The following is a 19,534-nucleotide window of genomic DNA, read 5'->3' on the forward strand; positions in this document are numbered from 1 at the left end:
GCTCAGCTGCTAACCAAAAGGTCAGCAGTTCGAATCCACCAGCTGCTCCTTGGAAACCCTATGGGGCAGTTCTACTCTGTCCTGTAGGGTCGCTATGAGTTGGAATCAACTCAATGGGAACGATTTTTTTTGGTCACAAATTTTGGAAATCCTGACATTGAATGGAGAGTTGCCCACCAATTGGAGGAACTAGAGAAAGAAAAGACAAATGAATATTTTAAAAAGAAAACGTAAACAAATACCGGCCATTTTTATCAGGCATTGGACGGAAGCAATGAAAAGTAGTCTTTTTTGTGAGAGGATAGAGATTTAGCGGCCACATATAAACCACACACTGAACTCCCGAACACTTCTCGGCCTACAAGTATGTCGGCCAGGCATTCCCAGTTAAGATGCGATGGGAGGCACCGAGTTAGCTCGAATTAGTGCACGGGCAGCTTCGGAAGGGCTTAGTATTCTAAATAGACATTAACAGCCGGACAATGGGCAGGACGGGTCACTAAAGTTTTGCCTAAAGGTCAAATTAATTGTGTTCGACTAGTTACCATACTACCTGATGAAAAAATACCATCCAACAAATCCCAAGAGAAGCTGCACATTAGGGTGTACATAAATTAACAACATGAAAAATGAACGTGTGTCAAAGGAATGTTCCAGACACCAGAGTAAAAACATGAAATTCACTACAGAACAAAGTCAAGTCAACACTGGACAATTAAACCTAATCTTACATGACTGTTCTACTCAGTTTTTATTGATAGTATTTTCTTTCAGGTGGCCACCCAGTAAGTAATCTCTGTTCTTCCCTCTTGCCCCCCAAACAAGAAAAAAACAGCATAGTGGCGACCACTAAGGGAAGCCTCAATGCACCGCAGAACCAAACACAACCAACCAGTTGGAAATCCTGGGGGGTTATTCTGGGTCCACATGAATAAATGTGTCGACGGACCAAAAAAAACTTGGAATAATCACCTAAAATGTGTTTATTAAGCAACATATGGCTCAGGGTGCTTATCAGACATTGCTCAAAGGGATTTTATTGTGTTACAGACTTAAGAATACAAGATAGCACCAAGGGCAATTCAATTCAGTACAACTGTGGGATATTTATATACAATTGAGATTAGATAACTTCCAGATACCCTGTATTTTACCAGTTAACACAGAGTCAGGAGTAAAAGCCCAGTTAACTCAAGCTTTTCTCTTGTAAAGAATGTTTCCTGTGAGAAAATCTGATCTGACTGAGCAACAAGGAATCTTTGGGAATATCGTCTTCTAACTATCTATGTGGGGCTTTCTATACTCTCGAGTCCCCTGAACTCACGGACATGTTCAGAAAAATAAAACTATCTTCATGGACAGTTTGCGTCTTAGTAAACTAGAAATTTATCGTAAGGAAGTTAACGCTATCACCTCCCCAGTCCGACTCGGAAATGACTTTTGGCCACCAGAATTTAAACGGAAGCATCGGGAGATGGGCTTGACCTTGGAACAGAGCCCTCTTATAGTATAAAGACATCCCAGGAACCAGGAATATCTTGGCCTAGATAAGATTCTAATTTTTTTTCCTTTTAATTACAATCTGATCACATTGTTCCAAAAGCAGATGTATTTCACATATAATAATCATCTAAGTTTACTTACAAATAAAAGCAGTTTGCCAGTTAAAGTCACTGGCAATCAAAGGTTAAATGGAAATTTCAAGTAATTAGAGAAACTACATTCTTCTAAATTAAGAGCAATCTTACGGCTCCTGTCACAGTAACCCCAGCCCAGGACCAAGAATGTTCCATGACTCATGGCTTTATTTGAAAATGAACACAGTCAAATCAATCACGTTCCGGACCTGCAGGTATTGTGGAATGTAGCAAAAAAGCAACTCTATCCACTGCATTATTTAAAAATAGAAAATCATTTTCCAAAGAGGATCTCTAAGAGTCTCAGAGTAGAGCTAAGAAGCAATAAGAAGTAAAATATACAGAAATCTGTGTGCAAGCAAGTCCTCGGCGGCGAGCTGTAACAGCCAGGGACACTTCTTTCCCCAGAGATCCCCTCTGCACAGCTTTGCTCAGGCTGCAGGGCCAAGTGGCTTTGCTCAGGGTGGAAGCTGGCAGCAACCCTCCCTGATGCCCCTTACAGCTCCCACTGCAGAACACAGGGAGGAATCCAACGGAATTCCCAGCAAAGCAGTCATTTCCTAGGTGGTACTTGTCAACTTGGTCAGTAGTAGTATTCCTAAAGATTTTTATAGACCAAATTGGGCAAGGATGCCAGTTTTCTGTCCCTTCTGCAACGCAGCCCCTCAACAGCACCGTTTCCCATTCCTGAATTAGGATCTGAGGTAAATACTGACCCCAAGGAAAGACTTCTGTATGCTAAATCCCCTCTGCTCCTGTTCTGGAATCCTCTTCTGCCCTACCCTGGAAGCACACCCCGGCAGAGGAGAGGCACCCCAAAGCACTGCTGTTGGCACCATGTGGATGTGGAAGCAGGAGGCGTGTGCACGCTTTGCTGTTACTGCTGCTTTTCAAAGTGAGAGGAATTAGTTAATGCAAACGGCATTCTCTAAAGTTTGTGCTTCTGGAAAATCTGATTTGTAAGCGCTCAGCTTTAAATTTGAGAGATGACTGAGGAGATGACAGGGAAGGGTGTTTGCAAGGCAAAGCTCCCGTGGGGGAAGGACCCTGTAATGACCGGGTGACAGTGGTGGGAAGCACATGCGGACGTTAGGCGGACAGCGCATTCCAGCGGTAAGTTAGATAAACCAGCACTACAAAGAGAAGGGGGACAAGACAGAAGTCTATAAGGTCCCTGGAGCGGAGGGCGGAAGTTGGTTGTGGGGGTTTCTCCCCGAGTGCCAGCAGAGTGTCAACAGTCTTTCGAATGTGACGAAAATCCAACTGCAGGATGTCATACGGAGAGCAGAGGTCAGCCTATTCCGAGGGCAGCCATTAGAACAGAAAGAGACAGTGCAGAAAAATTAAACATAATTGAAAACACACAGAAGAACAGCTGGAAAGAAGCACATAATTTTGGTTACTAGAAAATGGCAGGAATAACCCTCATTTCAACCAAGTAAACCCCGTTTCACCATCAAAGGTTTTTACTGCATTACGTAAGGAAAGTAGAATAGCTGAAGGACAAACAAATCCTTCACTCACAATTGCACTATTGAGGAATAGCATTTGTGCACTTTATACGCCATTTTGCCATTTAAATTGTTTTAATATTCAAGTGGTTGCCAATGGCATAAAAATAGAGCTCTTCAATTGAGAGGCTTAGGACTTCACCTTACTAAACTGTAAAGTCTAATTGTCACCCCTCGTCACTACTCTCTTAATTCACCTGTTACCCTTTGAAGACTAAATATGAAGTGTTTCTCTCAGAAAGTTAACAAATACACCTAATTTATTTTCATTTTAGGGATCATTGCTAACTCTGGGGAATGTTTACTCTAATGATGTCTCTACATGTGCCAGAAGTACATTAACTTTCATATTTTTGCAACTACATATAAATCAAAAGTCCAGAGGCAGCTTCTTGGATATGCAGTTTGAATAAAAGTGCGTCCCACACAGGATTAGAATGGAAATTTCTTCACCACTAGGACAGGTATGGCAGGGGGTGGGAGTGGGGTGGGGGCTGGGTAGAACAAATCTTCCTGTTTTATCTGCTGAGAAGTCACCATACAAGGAGGCCAACCTTAGAACTGATCCATTTTACCAGCTAAACACAAAGTGCTCAGTCTTTTGAGTTGGCCTCTGGTTGCCTGCTGCCATCAGGAAGCAAAGAGTTTTCTGATCTACTGAATTCCTGAACCAGGAATGATTACAGCGTAAAGTTAATGGTGATTATAACTGAAATGGAATGTCAACAGGAAAAAAAAAGGTGGTTTTGTTTCCACATAAGACAAGGACTGAAGATATCTGTGATACAATTCATAAGTGCAACTTTATCTCTAAATTCAGCAAAGCATTTAAAAAATACATATTATGTATTTTATAAAAGACTGTGTTACAATATTGCCCTTTAATTTAGCCTCATTGCTAAACAGATGCAAATTACAGAGCAACTGAAAGACAATTCTAAGACAGAGATTTTGTCTTGGTTGGTATCCAGACTGTGAAGTTAGCTTGATGCCCTCAGGTATGCAGAAATACTATATTATCAGTGGACTGAATAAGATGAAACACATTCGGATTTTATTTTAATTTATGAAGGTATAGATACTCTTAACAAAAGACCTTTTTAGGTATTGATAAGTCATGTTACATCTATTCAGATAAAGAGAGGGCCCTTGCATCTTATGTCAGTGGATTTGAAAGTATCAAGCTTCCACTGTCAGAGTTTTCCCAAGAATTAAATAGCTACACACAGATTGGATTTCACTGTGAGGAGGATGAGTGGAGTCGGCTGGTCAAGGATTAGCAAACGGGGAAGCATCTAAGAAAAGAAGTTTTCTGTTGCAGTAAGAATTTTCTACTGCAGTGTTATGCTTAACCAGTGACATCTGAACAAAGCAACAGCAAAATAAAAGATTAGGCATCCACAAAGTGGAATGTGATTTTCACAAAAGTGGTATTTCCGTGTTAAAAAGCAAACCATTGTCTCTCAGTATTTCAAAACATTTTCCAGAAGCCTATGGAAAATGTCTGATCTGCTCCCCAGCAACGCTATCAAAGAACTAGAGTCAGATGTCTTTGAAGTTTTCAGTATACTTACTGAGTATCCTTCTCATGTGTATCGTCAATGGTGAGGAAATAATTTCATGATACCACAGATTCTGCACTTAATTTGGATTACACTCAGGAGGTCCTAGAGTCACAGTATATGGTGGTTGGTTTAAATTAAATCACTATCTCTAAAGAAAAAGGGAGCAGTGGTGGGTCAGTGGTAGAATTCTTGCCTTCTATGTGGGAGACCTGGGTTCACTTCTTGGCCAATGCTCCTCATGCGTAACCACCACCTGTCAGTGGAGGCTTGCGTGTTGCTATGATGCTGAACAGGTTTCAGCAGAGCTTCCAGACTAAGACAGACTAGGAATAAAGACCTGGAGGTCTCCTTCTGAAAATCATTCCATGAAAGCCCTACGGATGGCAACAGATCACAACAGTCTGATACCGTTGTGCACAGTCGCCATAGTTAGAGGCCGACCTGACAATAGCTAAAAGGGACGGATCTAAGATTGTCTGCCATGTAAAAATCTGAGCCACCACAATGTGTGGGCATGGGCTGGTGTGGCCACCTGTGACCTGCTCTGACTCTAGCCCCATCACACAGCCAGTGGTGGTAAGACCCCACGCCTCTGCAGGACGCTGTGACGCAAACGGGGGCTGAAATCGCTAAGGGAAACCGGGACTTTCTGACCTTTTTGTTTTCCAAATGTCAGTTTTAATGACAGGGACCTTAGAGGTTACACTTTCTTTCTTTCTTAAAATTAAAATTGACTGGAAAGTACTAAAAAAGGAAATTTAAAGAGTCAACTTTCAACATATATTTGCAGAGCAGCAGTAATTAGTGAAACGCATCTGCCAACAGCCCATTCACTCAGACTCTTCAGAGTCAAGTGCACGTGCTAATAATGCCTGTTATAGGACAAGACTCACAATCTCCATAGGTTAAACAATTCTCTTAGTGCCCACACAAGAGAGTGTGGCTGAAATGAACACTTAAGTGTTGCTCAGTTTCCCCAAATACTATCAACACAAACAGTAATGTAGGCAGATCATGGCAAGAAAACAGAATCCTGTCCCTAAGAGACACTGGTTACATTTCAATGCTTGCCAGCTTACAGCAGCTTTGTGTGGAATACATCTACGAGCGGACCATACCTAGCATTGAGTGTACGTAGACATTTAGAACAATTTACTTAAATATAATTTTAATTATTTCAAGTCAATGTTTACCAAGTGTTTTTTGTAATCTAAAATATCATAGAACAGGGATGTTCATGGTCTCATGATCAACTTGGAAAATTTAAAGCCCTAATTTAGTGACCAGGGAGCCCTGGTGGTGTAGTGGTTAATTAAAAGCTACGGCTGCTAACCAAGAGGTCAGCACTTTGAATCCACCAGCTGCTCCTTGGAAACTCTATGAGGCAGTTCCACCCTGTCCTATAGGGTCGCTATGAGTTGGAATTGACTTGATGGCAATGGGTTTGGTCTTTTTTATTTTTATTTTTTGGTTAATTTAGTGACGAGGGAGCCCTGGTGGCACACTGGTTAAGCGGTCAGCTGCTAACTGGAAGGTTGGTAGTTTGAACCCATTCATCGGCTCCATGGGAGAAATACCTGGCAATCTGCCTCCATAAAGATTACAGCCAAGAAAACTCTATGGGGCAGTTCTAGTCTGTCACATGGGGTCTCTGTGAGTTGAAATTGATTCCAGGGCACCTAACAACAATTCAGAGACCAGGTGTAATTTGGCAGGGGGTGGACAGGTGGGGTGGGGGGAGAGAATTCCAGAGTTACCTCCAAATACATGAGAACTAATTGACAGTTTTATGGACTTAGAGAGTAACTCTAACACTGGAAAGCTAATTTATCTAGAAATGCAATTTAAAATTTTTTTGAAGATGCTGCTTCTAGAGTGATTTATTCTCAACTGCGCATACAGTAAGGCTGTCAGACCACTCACAGAGGGACCCTGGCCCCCAGGAGGCACCCTAGTGTGAAAGGATGCTTATATGAGTAGTACACACTTTAGGAGATTGTAAGAGATGTGAGACTGATGTCACAAGCTATAGTCTGGCGAAATTTTCATATATTATGAATCACAAAGTTGATGTTAATAAAATAATAAACGTGTCAGTCTACACCTCTGGTTATTCAACTCACAATTAGCCATTATAAACGGAAAATTAGAAGAAATTTTGTAATAAGAAGCTACCCCCCAAAAAATGTTCATTAGTACATTTTAAAGTGATACTGAAGCCATTGATTTGGGGAGGAAAAAGGTGTAAGTCTTGAATAGGATAAAGAACTCATTTGTCCTATTTGCAAGATAAAAAAATTATAGCTTCAGTCTACAGAATCCCTTCCAATTAAAAACAAAAAAAATTCAGGCATGTACATGTGTATAATTTCATATGTCCTCACAACAAGTATGAAGAAGAAAGTTATTACTATTATTTTCAAAGAATCCCATTATAAATCACAACAAAATATAAACACAGAAGATACTGAAAAGAAGAGAAACTCAGCCGTGATTCCACTTGTATCACACAATCATTGTCGGAATATGAATGTTCTTTACCAGTTGCCGATGAGTCACCTCCGACTCATGGCAACCCCATGTGTGTTGGAGCAGAACTGTGGTATATAGGATCTTCAGTGGCTGATTTTTTGTGAGTAGATTGCCAGACCTTTCTTCCAAAGTGCCTCTGGGAAGACTCCAGACCGCCAACCTTTCGGTTAGCATTTGGGTGTGTTAACAGTTTGCGCCACCCAGGGACCCCCTGGATGTACTTTCGGATTTTATTTTTAACTCCATTCAGTAGATGCAGAAACTTAGTAACACCAAGCGCAACACAACCTCTCACGTCTGAGTCCTCAAAGGATCCCTGGCCCCTGTGCTGCAGGCACAAGGAAGGGGCCCCAGGTGGCCAAGTTCTCTACCACTGTCAAGGCACTGACTTTAGTCTTCTCTATTTTCTCTCTGGAGACTGTAACAGAGATGTGCAGGGCCTGACAGCTAGAAAACAAAGTGTGTTTCTATTTTAAGTTCCCTTTCCGTCTAAAAATGGGCTAAACCATCGTAGCAGACAAGTACGCTACTTACAGAGGTTTGAGGTCAAGCCTACTTATTTAAAATCAAGTACAAAAATTTTCCTAGTGAACCAAATAAACATCTGCTTTCTAATGCTTTTCATGCTTCAACAATCAGAGATCTCTCCTGACCTGAGACAATACTAATAAGAACTACCAAATAGCCCTAAACTGGATCAATCTGGAACCCCCCAAAAGCCAACTATGGCTCCTTTGCGTAGAGGCCAAAGGCCAGGAATGGGCCAGGTTGACCAAGAAAAGGCAAACAGAGCGTCAGTATATCTACAAATAATCTCACAACCCCACAGCCTAACTGGAGTGACATTCGTAGGTGAGACAAAGACCATATCCTGAAGACCCTAGAAGCCCACCAAGGGTAGGCCTGTCTTCAAGACCAAATAGAGCCTTGCACCAGAGGTCAAAGACAGCTGCATGTCTGACCACCCCACAAGGGGCTATGGAAGGCCGCCAGGCAACATCACCTGCTCCCCAGGTTTTTCAGGGCATCATGACCCTGTGGTAATCCTACTGCAGCTAAGCAGCTGTTGAGGCAGGAAATGAATTGTGGATTTGTAGGCCCTGGCTGAGAGAAGATGAGAGCTCAAAGAAACCTTAGGGGTGCAGTAATTTTCCAATTAGGCTTAGCAAAAAACAAAAAACAGCTGCTCGTGGATTCCAACTCCATGAGTGTAAGAGTGGGAGCTGTGCTCCACAGGGTTTTCAATGGTTGACTTTTCAGAAGCAGAAGGCCAGGTCTTTCTTCCTCCAACCCTTCAGTTAGCAGCTGAGTGTGTTAACTGTTTCAGCACCCAGGGGCTCCTTGCTTAGCAATGGAATACTTTTTACCCCAAAGGAAATCTTATCTGGAAATCCAGTATATACCACAGGCAAAAGAGTCACTGCTTTGGCTGAAGCAAGGGGGTGGGAACGACCTGTAGCCCCCTCACTTGGCTTTCCCTCACTCCCTGTGCAGGCCATTTAAAGAGCCAAGGACTCCAGTTAGTAGCACAAAAAAACAAACAAAAAAACCCAAAATCCATTGCCATCAAGTCGATTTCGACTCATAGTGACCCTATAAGACAGAGTAGAACTGCCCCATGGGGTTTCCAAGGAGCGGCCTGTGAATTCAACTTGTTGGTTAGCAGCCAAGTTCTTAACCAGGGACTCCAGTTAGTAGCACAGATGGGCCTAATTCAGCCAGCACCTTGGCCATCCCAGCACCCTGTCCATTTCCTTACTTTGCTCATATATCTTCCCTCACTCTCACTTTTCTTCTTCCAGGGGAGCCAGGATTGTCCGCTCCATTTGTCACTTTAGCTGGGGAATTGGGCCCAAACGGAAAAACCCCAAGCCTCTAGGAATGGCAGAAGGAAGGAAAACGACCCACACTGAAATGCCTGTCTGAAGAAATACTAGCCCCTACATCAAAAATAAAACTTTATTTTATTTCAAGAGCTATTTCTGTTTCATTTTTAAGGACCTTTCTTTGACATTCTAATTAATCAACCCCCACTTCACCCCAGAAGCATTTTATGGCTAATATGCCCTCCTGTCACTCCAATGGAGTCCCTAGGTGGCACAAAGGTTTAACATGCTCATCTGTTAACTGAAAGTCTATGCAGAGAAGCCTCAGAAGAAAGGCCTGGCAATCTACTTAAAAAAGTCAGCTGTCAAAAACCCTTGAAGTACACCCTCTGATACGCATGGGGGAACCATGAGTTGGAGTTGACTCCACGGCAGCTGTTCTGTCACTTCGTCAGGATTTCTCCAGAACTCACCACCATATCCTTTCCTTGATGTCATCTCCTTTCTGTCAGTGGAGTCTATTGTTCCAAGTCCTGTTCGTACACTGGACTAAGAGCCAGCGATGTAGACCTAGCCTTCTACGTACTTCACAAACAACAGGCAGAAGCCTGGAGCTGCCTTATCTGTCTACGCACTGTAGCCTTTGAGAATAAGCTGGGCTGCTCAGCACTGCCTGCAATTCTGAGCGCAGTCAAGTCAAATAAGCCAAGTTTATGGATGAGCCACACCAGAGCTGTTCTCCCAGAACCCACCGCAAGAAGTAGGCTTAAAATATCACTGTAGCACAGCCTCACCCGCCAGCCTCTCCTACGGATTCCGTGAATTTAGGTGCTAGTCTGCCACAATCAACACAGACACATTTCTTGGATATTCAACAAACCATAGAATGGTTCTAGCTACTGAACCACACAGTAAAATTTCTCACGAACCTTCACCAACCTTGGGGCAAAGAGCTGGGACTGTGTTCCTGGAAGCTTCTAAAGAAAATATAATAAACTATGACAATCTGATTAACTTAAAAATGCTTTCATCCCACTGTATTATTTTATATGGAATAATTTAACTAAATCTACTCAGCTAATGCATTCCATTCGTATGGAACTGACAAGTATATAAGCTGCTGACCTTGGCTTTGTCTTGCAGTTTCAAACCGTGATTCTATTACAAAGGGCAACTAATTGAGACAGAAAGAGCCGTGACTGTTTAACCTCTAGGGGTCAGTTATCATTGTCAATTAGATACTTAGCTCATAAAACGCAGAGCTCAAGATCTCTGCGGCTTGTGTGTGCGTGTTCGTAGACAAGTTATGGATGGAGAAGAAAGAAGAAAAACGTGCAAATTTGAATTGAATTAACGATGGTGGCTGCTGAGAAATCCGCATATATTCTGTTACCCAAATATTACATTGGACACAAATAAGAATAAATAATGTAGGTCCTCTATTTTTCGGGTACCAGTCTTTCTCAATGTCTAATTACAGGCCGATAACATCTGCAAGTAGACTTGTGATAAAATTATTTTTTTTGTGTAGATCATCAATTGTCATGTGGCACATATACCTTCAAGCCATTAACCCTCTCAAAGTGAAAGAAGTATAAATATGGAAGGGGAACGAGGTAACGTGACCTCCCAACACACTACTGTTTCCCAGATGGAATTATGTTCTCAACGCGTCCTGTTAGATGAAAACCTGCTACTTCGGGTGGACGGGGAGATTTGCCAATCGCCTTCCAACTGCAATTTCTGGTTTTCCATCAAAATATTCCTTACATTACTTTGATATAGCTCATTAAAGAAGTTCAACTGCTAACTAACCAACAGAACTTTTTCTAGGACCAATGTAATTCATGTTAACTCTAGTCATCAGAAAAATGCTATTGGATTTTATCCTTCAGGAGATACATATAATGCAAAATCGAAAATCACCTCAAGCCTTAAAAATAAGTTCAAAAACATCCTATGTGATCTATTTCTTACTAAGCACGGTAAAGTGGGACATTGGCAAAAAAGGCCATTTGCTCCCAGTAATTCAGTCTTCTCAGGAATTATGAGTTGCCTGTTAGTGCTAAGGCATTCAGAAATTGTGATAAATTTTGCTCTATATTTTTATGGTAATTTAATTTCCTTTTCTCCACTTTAAAAGGAAATTATAATTACCAATATTTACTCAGAGTAAATGGATAAGGGCATTTCCATTTCCTTTTGTATCACAGTAAGCCAAAAAAACATTGATGAGTTTAAAAAAAGAATCATAAGGAAATAGGTCAAAACTCAACAGTGCTTCCTGGCACAGAAACAAATAATTTATCATCTGAAACTTGATTCACATATAGGAAGTCTATCAGTCCATGACAGAAACAAATTACTAAAACAGTATATTTTAACATGTATTTGAAGCCAGGAACATACATGCAATACTGAAATGTGCACATACGTTACAGATACATAGATTACCACTGCTGAAGGTGACACTGCTCACGAAGACATTTAGTCCACTATATAAAAATTAGTGTTTTAAAAAATAAATTTGTACACTTCTTTTTATTGGTACAACTCTGATTTAAAGATACTTTAATAATTCTTTTCCTTAAATAAATTCAGAAGCCTACCACTAATCTTCCTTCCTGGAATCTCACCAAGCTTAAAGTGGGGGAATAAAAGAAGGAAGGAAGGAAAAATAGAGTGAGGGAAAAAAGTCTTCATCAGTGTTAATAAATAACTTCTATAAGTAATAAACGTGTTTGTCAGTGCGTTGTAGTGTGGTGACTTCTGTGTTGCTATGATGCTGGAAGCTATGCCACCAGTATTTCAAATACCAGCAGGGTCACCCATAGTGGACAGGTTTCAGCAGAACTTCCAGACTAAGACAGACTAGGAAGAAGGACCTGGCAGTCTACTTCTAAAAAAGTGGCCTGTGAAAACATTGTGAATAGCAGCGGAACACTGTCAGATATAGTGTCAGAAGATGAGCCCCTCAGGTTGGAAGGCACTCAAAAGATGACTGAAGAAGAGGTGTCTCCTCAGAGTAGAGGCAACTCTAATGACATGGATGGAGTTAAGCTTTCAGGACCTTCATTTGCTGATGTGGCACGACTCAAAATGAAACGAAACAGCTGCGAACATCCAGTAATAATTGGAACGTGGAATGTAAGAAGTCTGAATCTAGGAAAATTGTAAGTCATCAAAAATGAAATGGAATGCATAAAGATCGATATCCTAGGCATTAGTGAATGGCATTGCATTCATCATCAAGAAGAACATTTCAAGATCTATCCTGAAGTACAACGCTGTTAGTGATAGGGTAATAACCATACCCCTAAAAAGAAGACCAGTTAATACAACTATTATTCAAATTTATGAACCAACCACTAAGGCCAAGGATAAAGAAATTGAAGATTTTTACCAACTTCCGCGGTCTGAAATTGATCAAACATGCAATCAAGATGCATTGATAATTATTGGCAATTGGAATGTGAAAGTTGGAAACAAAGAAGGGCTGGTAGTTGGAAAATACGGCCTTGGTGATAGAAATGACGTCGGAGATCGCATGATAGAATTTTGCAAGACCAACGACTTCCTCATTGCAAATATCTTTTTTCAACAACATGTACAGTGACTACACACATGGACCTCATCAGATGGAATGCACAGGAATCAAATTGACTACATCTGTGGAAAGAGATCATGGAAAAGCTCGATGTCATCAGTCAGAACAAGGCCAGGGGTCGACTGTGGAACAGACCACCAATTGTTCATATGCAAGTTCAAGTTGAAGTTGAAAAAAATTAGAACAAGTCCACGAGAGCCAAACTATGACCTTGAGCATATCCCACCTGAATTTAGAGACCATCTCAAGAATACATTTGATGCGTTGAACACTAATGACCGAAGACCAGACGACTTGTGGAATGATATCAAGGACATCATACATGAAGAAAGTAAGAGATCATTAAAAAGACAGGAAAGAAAGAAAAGACCAAAACGGATGTCAGAAGAGAGACTGAAACTTGCTCTTGAACATCGAGTAGCTAAAGCAAAAGGAAGAAATGATGAAGTGAAAGTACTAAACAGAAGATCTCAAAGGGGGGCTGGAGAAGACAAAGTCAAGTATTATAATGATATGTGCAAAGATCTGGAGATAGAAAACCAAAAGGGAAGAACATGTTCGGCATTTCTCAAGCTGAAAGAACTGAAGAAAAAAGTCAAGCCTCGAGCTGCAATACTGAAGGATTCTACAGGGAAAATATTAAACGTTGCAGGAAGCATCAAAAGATAGAAGGAATACACAGAGTCACTATACCAAAACGAACTGATCAATGTTTAACCATTTCAGGAGGCAGCATATGATCAAGAACTGATGGTAATGAAGGAAGAGATCCAAGCTACACTGAAGGCACTGGCGAAAAACAAGGCTCCATGAATTAACGGAATACCAACTGAGGTGTTTCAATAAATGGATGCATTGCTGGAGATGCTCACTCTTCTATGCCAAGAAATTTGGAAGACAGCTACCATATTTATATCCATTCCAGAGAAAGGTGATCCAACACAATGCAGAAATTATTGAACAGTATCACTAATATTCTATGTAAGTAAAATGATGCTGAAGATCATTAAAAGCGGCTACAGCAGTACGTTGACAGGGAACTGCCAGAAATTCAAGCCAGATTCAGAAGAGGACATGGAACAAGGGATACCATTGCTGATGTCAGATGGATCTTGGCTGAAAGCAGAGAATACCAGAAAGATGTTTACCTATGTTTTATTGACTATGCAAAGGTAATCGACTATGTGGATCATAACAAATTATCGATACCATTGAGAAGAATGGGAATTCCAGAACAACTTAATTGTGCTCACGAGGAACCTGTACATAGATCAAGAGGCAGTCGTTCGAACAGAACAAGGGGATACTACGTAATTTAAAGGCAGAAAAGGTATGCGTCAGGGATGTATCCTTTCACCATATTTATTCAATCTGTATGCTGAGCAAATAATCCGAGAAGCATCAGCATTGGAGGAAGACTCATTAACAACCTGCGATATGCAGATGATACAACCTTGCTTGCTGTAAGTGAGCAGGACCTCAAGCACTTACTGATGAAGATTAAAGACCACAGCCTTCAGTATGAATTGCACCTCAACATAAAGAAAACAAACATCTTCACAACTGGACCAATAAGCAACATAATGATAAACGGAGAAAAGACTGAAGTTGTCAAGGATTTCATTTTACTTGGATCCACAATCAACACCCTCGGATATAGCAATCAAGAAATCAAACAAAGCATTGCATTGGGCAAATCTGCTGCAAAAGAACTCTTCAAAGTGTTAAAAAGCAAAGAGGTCCCTTTAAGGACCAAGGTATGCCTGACGGAAGCCACGCTGTTCTCAATTGCCTCATATGCATGTGAAAGCTGGATAATGAATAAGGAAGAACAAAGAAGAACTTATGCCTTTTAATAATGGTGTTGGTGAAGAATACTGAATATACCATGGACTGCCAGAAGAAGAAACAAATCCGTCTTGGAAGAAGTTCAGCCAGAATGCTCCTTAGAAGCAAGGATGGTGAGACTTCATCTCATATACTCTGGACATGCCATCAGGAGGGACCAGTCCCTGGAGAAGAATGTCATGCTTGGTAAAAGTAGAGGGTCAGTTAAACAGAGGAAGACTCTCAGCAAGATGGACTGAGACAGTGGCTACAACAATGTGCTCGAGCATAACAACGATTGTGAGGATGGCACAGGACCAGGCAGTGTTTCCTTCTGTTGTACATCGGGTTGCTATGAGCTGGAGCCGACTCGACGGCATCTAACAACAGCCTAAGTAATAATTCCTCTACATGCTTGAAAACAGTATGTCATGATAGATATTTAGCTACTTTATCCCTGGGGCATTAAGAAAGATATAAAAAAATCATAAGAAATATAACTTGCCCATTTCTGTTTACAGCAGTGATGATAAACTTCTCAATGTACGTTGCTACTCCAAATTCTGGGAGATTGGCTCATGTCTCACTAAGAAATAGTTTTATGTTACTAACATCAAAGTCTTTGAAAAGCCCCAAATCATTCTTCTGGCTGAGGCTGAAGGTGGGGCTGAGGCTGAAGCCCGGGCTGAGCTTAGGACAGGGGAAAAGTAGCAAACTTTAGAGTTGGGCTGGATATAGAGAATTGTGAGCTGGGCAACTCCAACAGGCTAAAGGAGAAAATGTAAGTGCAAGTAATGAACAAACTATAAAGCAACACACAAACACTGCTTTATTTATGGTCATGATTGATGATATTAACAATAATTACAATATTTTCAGTGCTGATGTAGTTTGATCCACACACCCCAAATGCAGCTACAGGGAATGAAAAGCAACCAACTAGCAGTCAACTACAGATTTGCTTTGCTTGGGATATCAGAACCATCAGCTCTAAATTCCACACTATGGAACTCAACAGAAGGTTCACTGTAGCCTCCAGCAATTCCTGCTCTTGGAGTAGAGAATGAAGCTGATCAAATTTTTTTTTTCTAGTTTGGAATTTCACATTTATTCCAAAACTTTAAAGAAATTATCTTCTCAGTTTCCTCAGATTTGACTTCACTGCTTAAAGTCATTTTAATTTCACTGCAATAGAACAATGTAAACTAAAATGTTTATAACACTGAATATTATTCCTCAAGAAAGGTTGAGACTAAAAAGAATATACGACAAGCTGTACCTCTATTCAATGGTTCAAACACATATATTAAATAAAATTTTTACTAAAACACTGATGTTTGGACTAAATTTGATATTACCTCTGGGACTCCTAGCTTTCGGCATGCTTCCAAAAAGTTTTCCACGTTTCTTCTGCATTTGGCCATGCTAAGTTTGGGCTATAAATACAAAGATGCAAAAATAACATTATTAAAATAGAAACCATCTTAGTAACCCGTTAAATTTTAAACGTTCTACATGGCACAAGTAATATATGTTTATTGGATAAAAAGAAAATAACACATAGGAAAATAGAAGAAAATAAAATATTATGCAGAAACCTCCACCTAAAGATAAGAATAGTTACTGTTTTGAATTATGTTCTTCCAGACATTCTGTGTGTTTGTGTTCACTTTTTAAAATGGGATCATATTGTCATGTAACCTGCTTCAGTTCACCTAAAACTACACCGTAAACCTCTTTTCCCATCAACATATATATTTCTAAGTTGTTGTTAGCTGTTGTCGAGTTGGCCCCCAACTCATGGTAATGCCATACACAACGGAGCAAAACAGTGACCAATCATCTGCAGACTGTACTGTTGTGAAAAATCAGGATTTTCACTGGCTGCTTTCCAGAAGTAGATTGCCAGGCCTTTCCTCCTAATCTGTCTTGGTTTGGAAGCTCCGCTGAAACCTGTTCAGCATCACAGCAACATGCAATCCTCCACTGACAGACAGGTGGTGGCTGCTCATGAGGTGCACTGGCCGGGAACTGAACCCAGGTCTCCTGCATGGAAGGTGAGAACTCAACCAATGGAACACCAATGCCCCCTACATATGCAAAGAGTTAAATTTACCAGGCCCATCTCCTCACCATCAGAGTGATGGATTTAATTAGAAAGGGGTAACATCAAGGTAAACAGCACTGAAAATGGTGACGTGTCCACAACTTAACTAAGAACTTCTCAAAATTGATTTTACTCTGGCTATATATGACTTCTAAGATGTGGAATCTTTGTATATGTTATCAGGAGGGACCAGCCCCTGGAGAAGGACATCATGCTTGGTAAAGCAGAGGGTCAGCCAAAAAGAAGAAGACCCTCAATGAGATGGACTGACACAGTGGCTGCAACAATGGGCTCAAGCTCAACAACGATTGTGAGGATGGCCCAGGACTGGGCACTGTTTCGTTCTATTGTACATGGGGTCGCTGTAAGTCGGAAACAAATTGATGGCACCTAACAACAACAACAAAGATGTGGAATAAGTAACAGGTCCATTTAGTCCACACGTTTTAATTTATATTAACTTTTAAACGCTTTACTGATAAACTTTAATATACCACTTAAGTTTCCTTAAAGGAGGAGGCAGGAAGCACGACTGACTAACAGTCAAGGTGCTGGAGCAATGCTTTATAAAGGTGGACCTAAGTGTGAACAGTCAGGGCAAGTGAGATAGAAGTGACTCTAGTTCCATCTTTTAGGGGCCCAAACCAACCATTATAAAAATCTCAATTTGCACAGCATTTATTAAAAAAGAAAAGAAAAGATTCCTCTCACACCCCAGAAAAGCCTCCTGCCATGTGCAACAATTTAGCGTGGAGGCTAAACAAAAAGTATTCTCCATCTTGGCTAGAAAGGAAAGTGTGCCCCTCAACATGGGCCCTAAAGAGATGTGACAAGAAGTTGGTCAGGTGGTTCTGTCCACCCCTGGCATATCTTAGGACCACAGCATTAAGGCTCCTGCAGACAGAAGGAAAAGACATGGGTAATGTGATGTGGGCACAACAGAAGAACAGGTCCCAGACCTAGGAGACACGGCACCAAAAGGTGCTTCACCATATGGAGACCCTAGCACCTATCTCTCTGATTCTGTGTGACCATTATCTTCCTTTTTCTACTTATGATTCAGGACAATCTTCTCTGAAACTAAGGAGCCCGATGGTGCAGTGGTTAAGCACTGGGCTACTAACCAAAGGATCGGCAGTTCAAACCCACTAGCGTGTGGCAGTCTGCTTCCATAAACATTTACAGACTCGGAAACCCTATGGGGCAGTTCTACTCTGTCCTATAGGGTTGCTATGAGTTGGAATTGACCTGACTGAAGTGAGTTTGGTTTTTTGGGGGGGCTCTGAAACTAAGGCACCCTGGTTACACCGTGGTTAAGCGCTCAGCTGCTAACTGAAAGGTCAGTGGTTTGAAACCACCAGCTGCTCTGCAGGAGAAAGATGTGGCAGTCTGCTTCAGTAAAGATGACAGCCTTGGAAACCCTATGGGACAGTTCTACTCTGTCCTGTAGGGTTGCTATGAATCGAGATTGACTCAATGGCAATGGGTTTGGTTGTTTTTTTTCGCTCTGAAACTTGTAAGATGACCAACACCACTCAAAATACTTAGGCCAACACAGGAGAAGCCAATGAAAAGTGTTTGAAGCCACATAAAGAAAATTCATCATCACTGGAAGTGAGCAAGGGCCCGCTCTAACACTGTTCCCTAGTTTCCGTTAGAAAACACTTGCAACAAACACAACAACTTAAAGGCTTGACCTCACCATTGGTCAAAGAATCAAAAAGTACACCAAAATCAAGGTTCTAATCCTTTGCTTATCGAATTGTCAAACTCTGAGGAATCCATCTCTCTTACAAATAGTCTCTCAGCATATTGACATTCACAGTGATTTGGTTCACCATTATTCTGTCTCTCAGCGTGGCATAAAAAAAGGGTAATATTAGTTTCATGAATGAAAAATTACTATGTTTGATGTTGGTAATACTAAAGACACAAAGGGCACTCTCACCTACTGCTGATGGTGCACACACAATCCTATTTCTCAGGTGTTTACATGGGTCAGGTATTATACTTGGTGCTAAGGACACAACCATGCATCAGGACGACACAATACTTGTCCTCACTTAGCAACAGTCTAGATGGCAATATTAACAAAGTCTTAGCTGTGATGTGGTTGCTACAAGGTAAAAAAAGCAAGGAAAAGCACCTAACCTAGTCTTAAAAAAAAAAAAAGTTGTCATCAAGTTGACTCTGACTCATGGCGACCTTGTGTGTGTAGAGTAGAACTGTACTCCACTGGGTTTTTAACAGCTGATTTTTCAGAGGCAGATTGCCAGGCCTTTCTTCCTCTGGGTGGACTTGAACCCCCAACCTTTTGGTTAGCAGTCGAGCATGTTAACTGTTTACACCACCCAGGGATTCTGGATAGTATAATACATATTGTATATATACTCTACCCACTGCCGTGCAGTCAATTCCAACTCATGGAGACCCTACAGGACAGAGTAGAAGTGCCCCACAGGCCTTCCAAAGCTGTAAATATTTACGGAAGTAGATTGCCACAACTTTCTCCTGAGGAGCGGCTGCTAGGTTCAAACCTCTGGGTTCGAGCCAAGTATTTTAACCACTGCACTACCAAGGCTCCATTATATACTATATAGTATATAATAATAGTATTATATAGCATATATCGTATATAAATAGAAGCCCACAATTAAAAAACAACTTAAATGTAGAAAATATGCTAATAGCAAAGAGATCAAACTGTTGACAATTAAAGAGTTAAAAAGACCAAAAGCTGGTTCTTTGAAAAGATTAACAAAATCAATAAACCACTGGCCAAACTGACAAAAGAAAAACAGGACAGGAGGCAAATAACCCGAATAAGAAATGAGATGGGTGATATCACAACACATCCAACTGAAAATAAAAGAATCATAACAGAATACTATGAAAAGTTTTACTCTAACAAATTTGAAAACC

The 19,534-nt window shown here is 40.9% G+C and overlaps 1 protein-coding gene across 6 annotated transcripts in view; it reads right to left on the reverse strand.

The window, feature by feature from the left end:
- The window catches only part of LRCH1 (leucine rich repeats and calponin homology domain containing 1), a 267,358-nt gene that overhangs the window by 6,971 nt on the left and 240,853 nt on the right, over positions 1-19,534 (reverse strand). For 5 of the 6 annotated variants that reach the window (XM_023731582.1, XM_023731580.1, XM_023731581.1 and 2 more), the window contains one exon: positions 15,864-15,941. In XM_023731582.1, coding sequence (XP_023587350.1) covers positions 15,864-15,941 — 78 coding nt within the window. Of the gene's footprint in view, positions 1-2,514; positions 2,934-15,863; positions 15,942-19,534 lie in introns of those variants that run through there. The other variant, XM_023731585.1, reaches the window with a different exon arrangement.

Source organism: Trichechus manatus, unplaced genomic scaffold, assembly GCF_000243295.1.
Source record: "Trichechus manatus latirostris isolate Lorelei unplaced genomic scaffold, TriManLat1.0 scaffold00044, whole genome shotgun sequence".
NCBI lineage: Eukaryota > Metazoa > Chordata > Mammalia > Sirenia > Trichechidae > Trichechus > Trichechus manatus.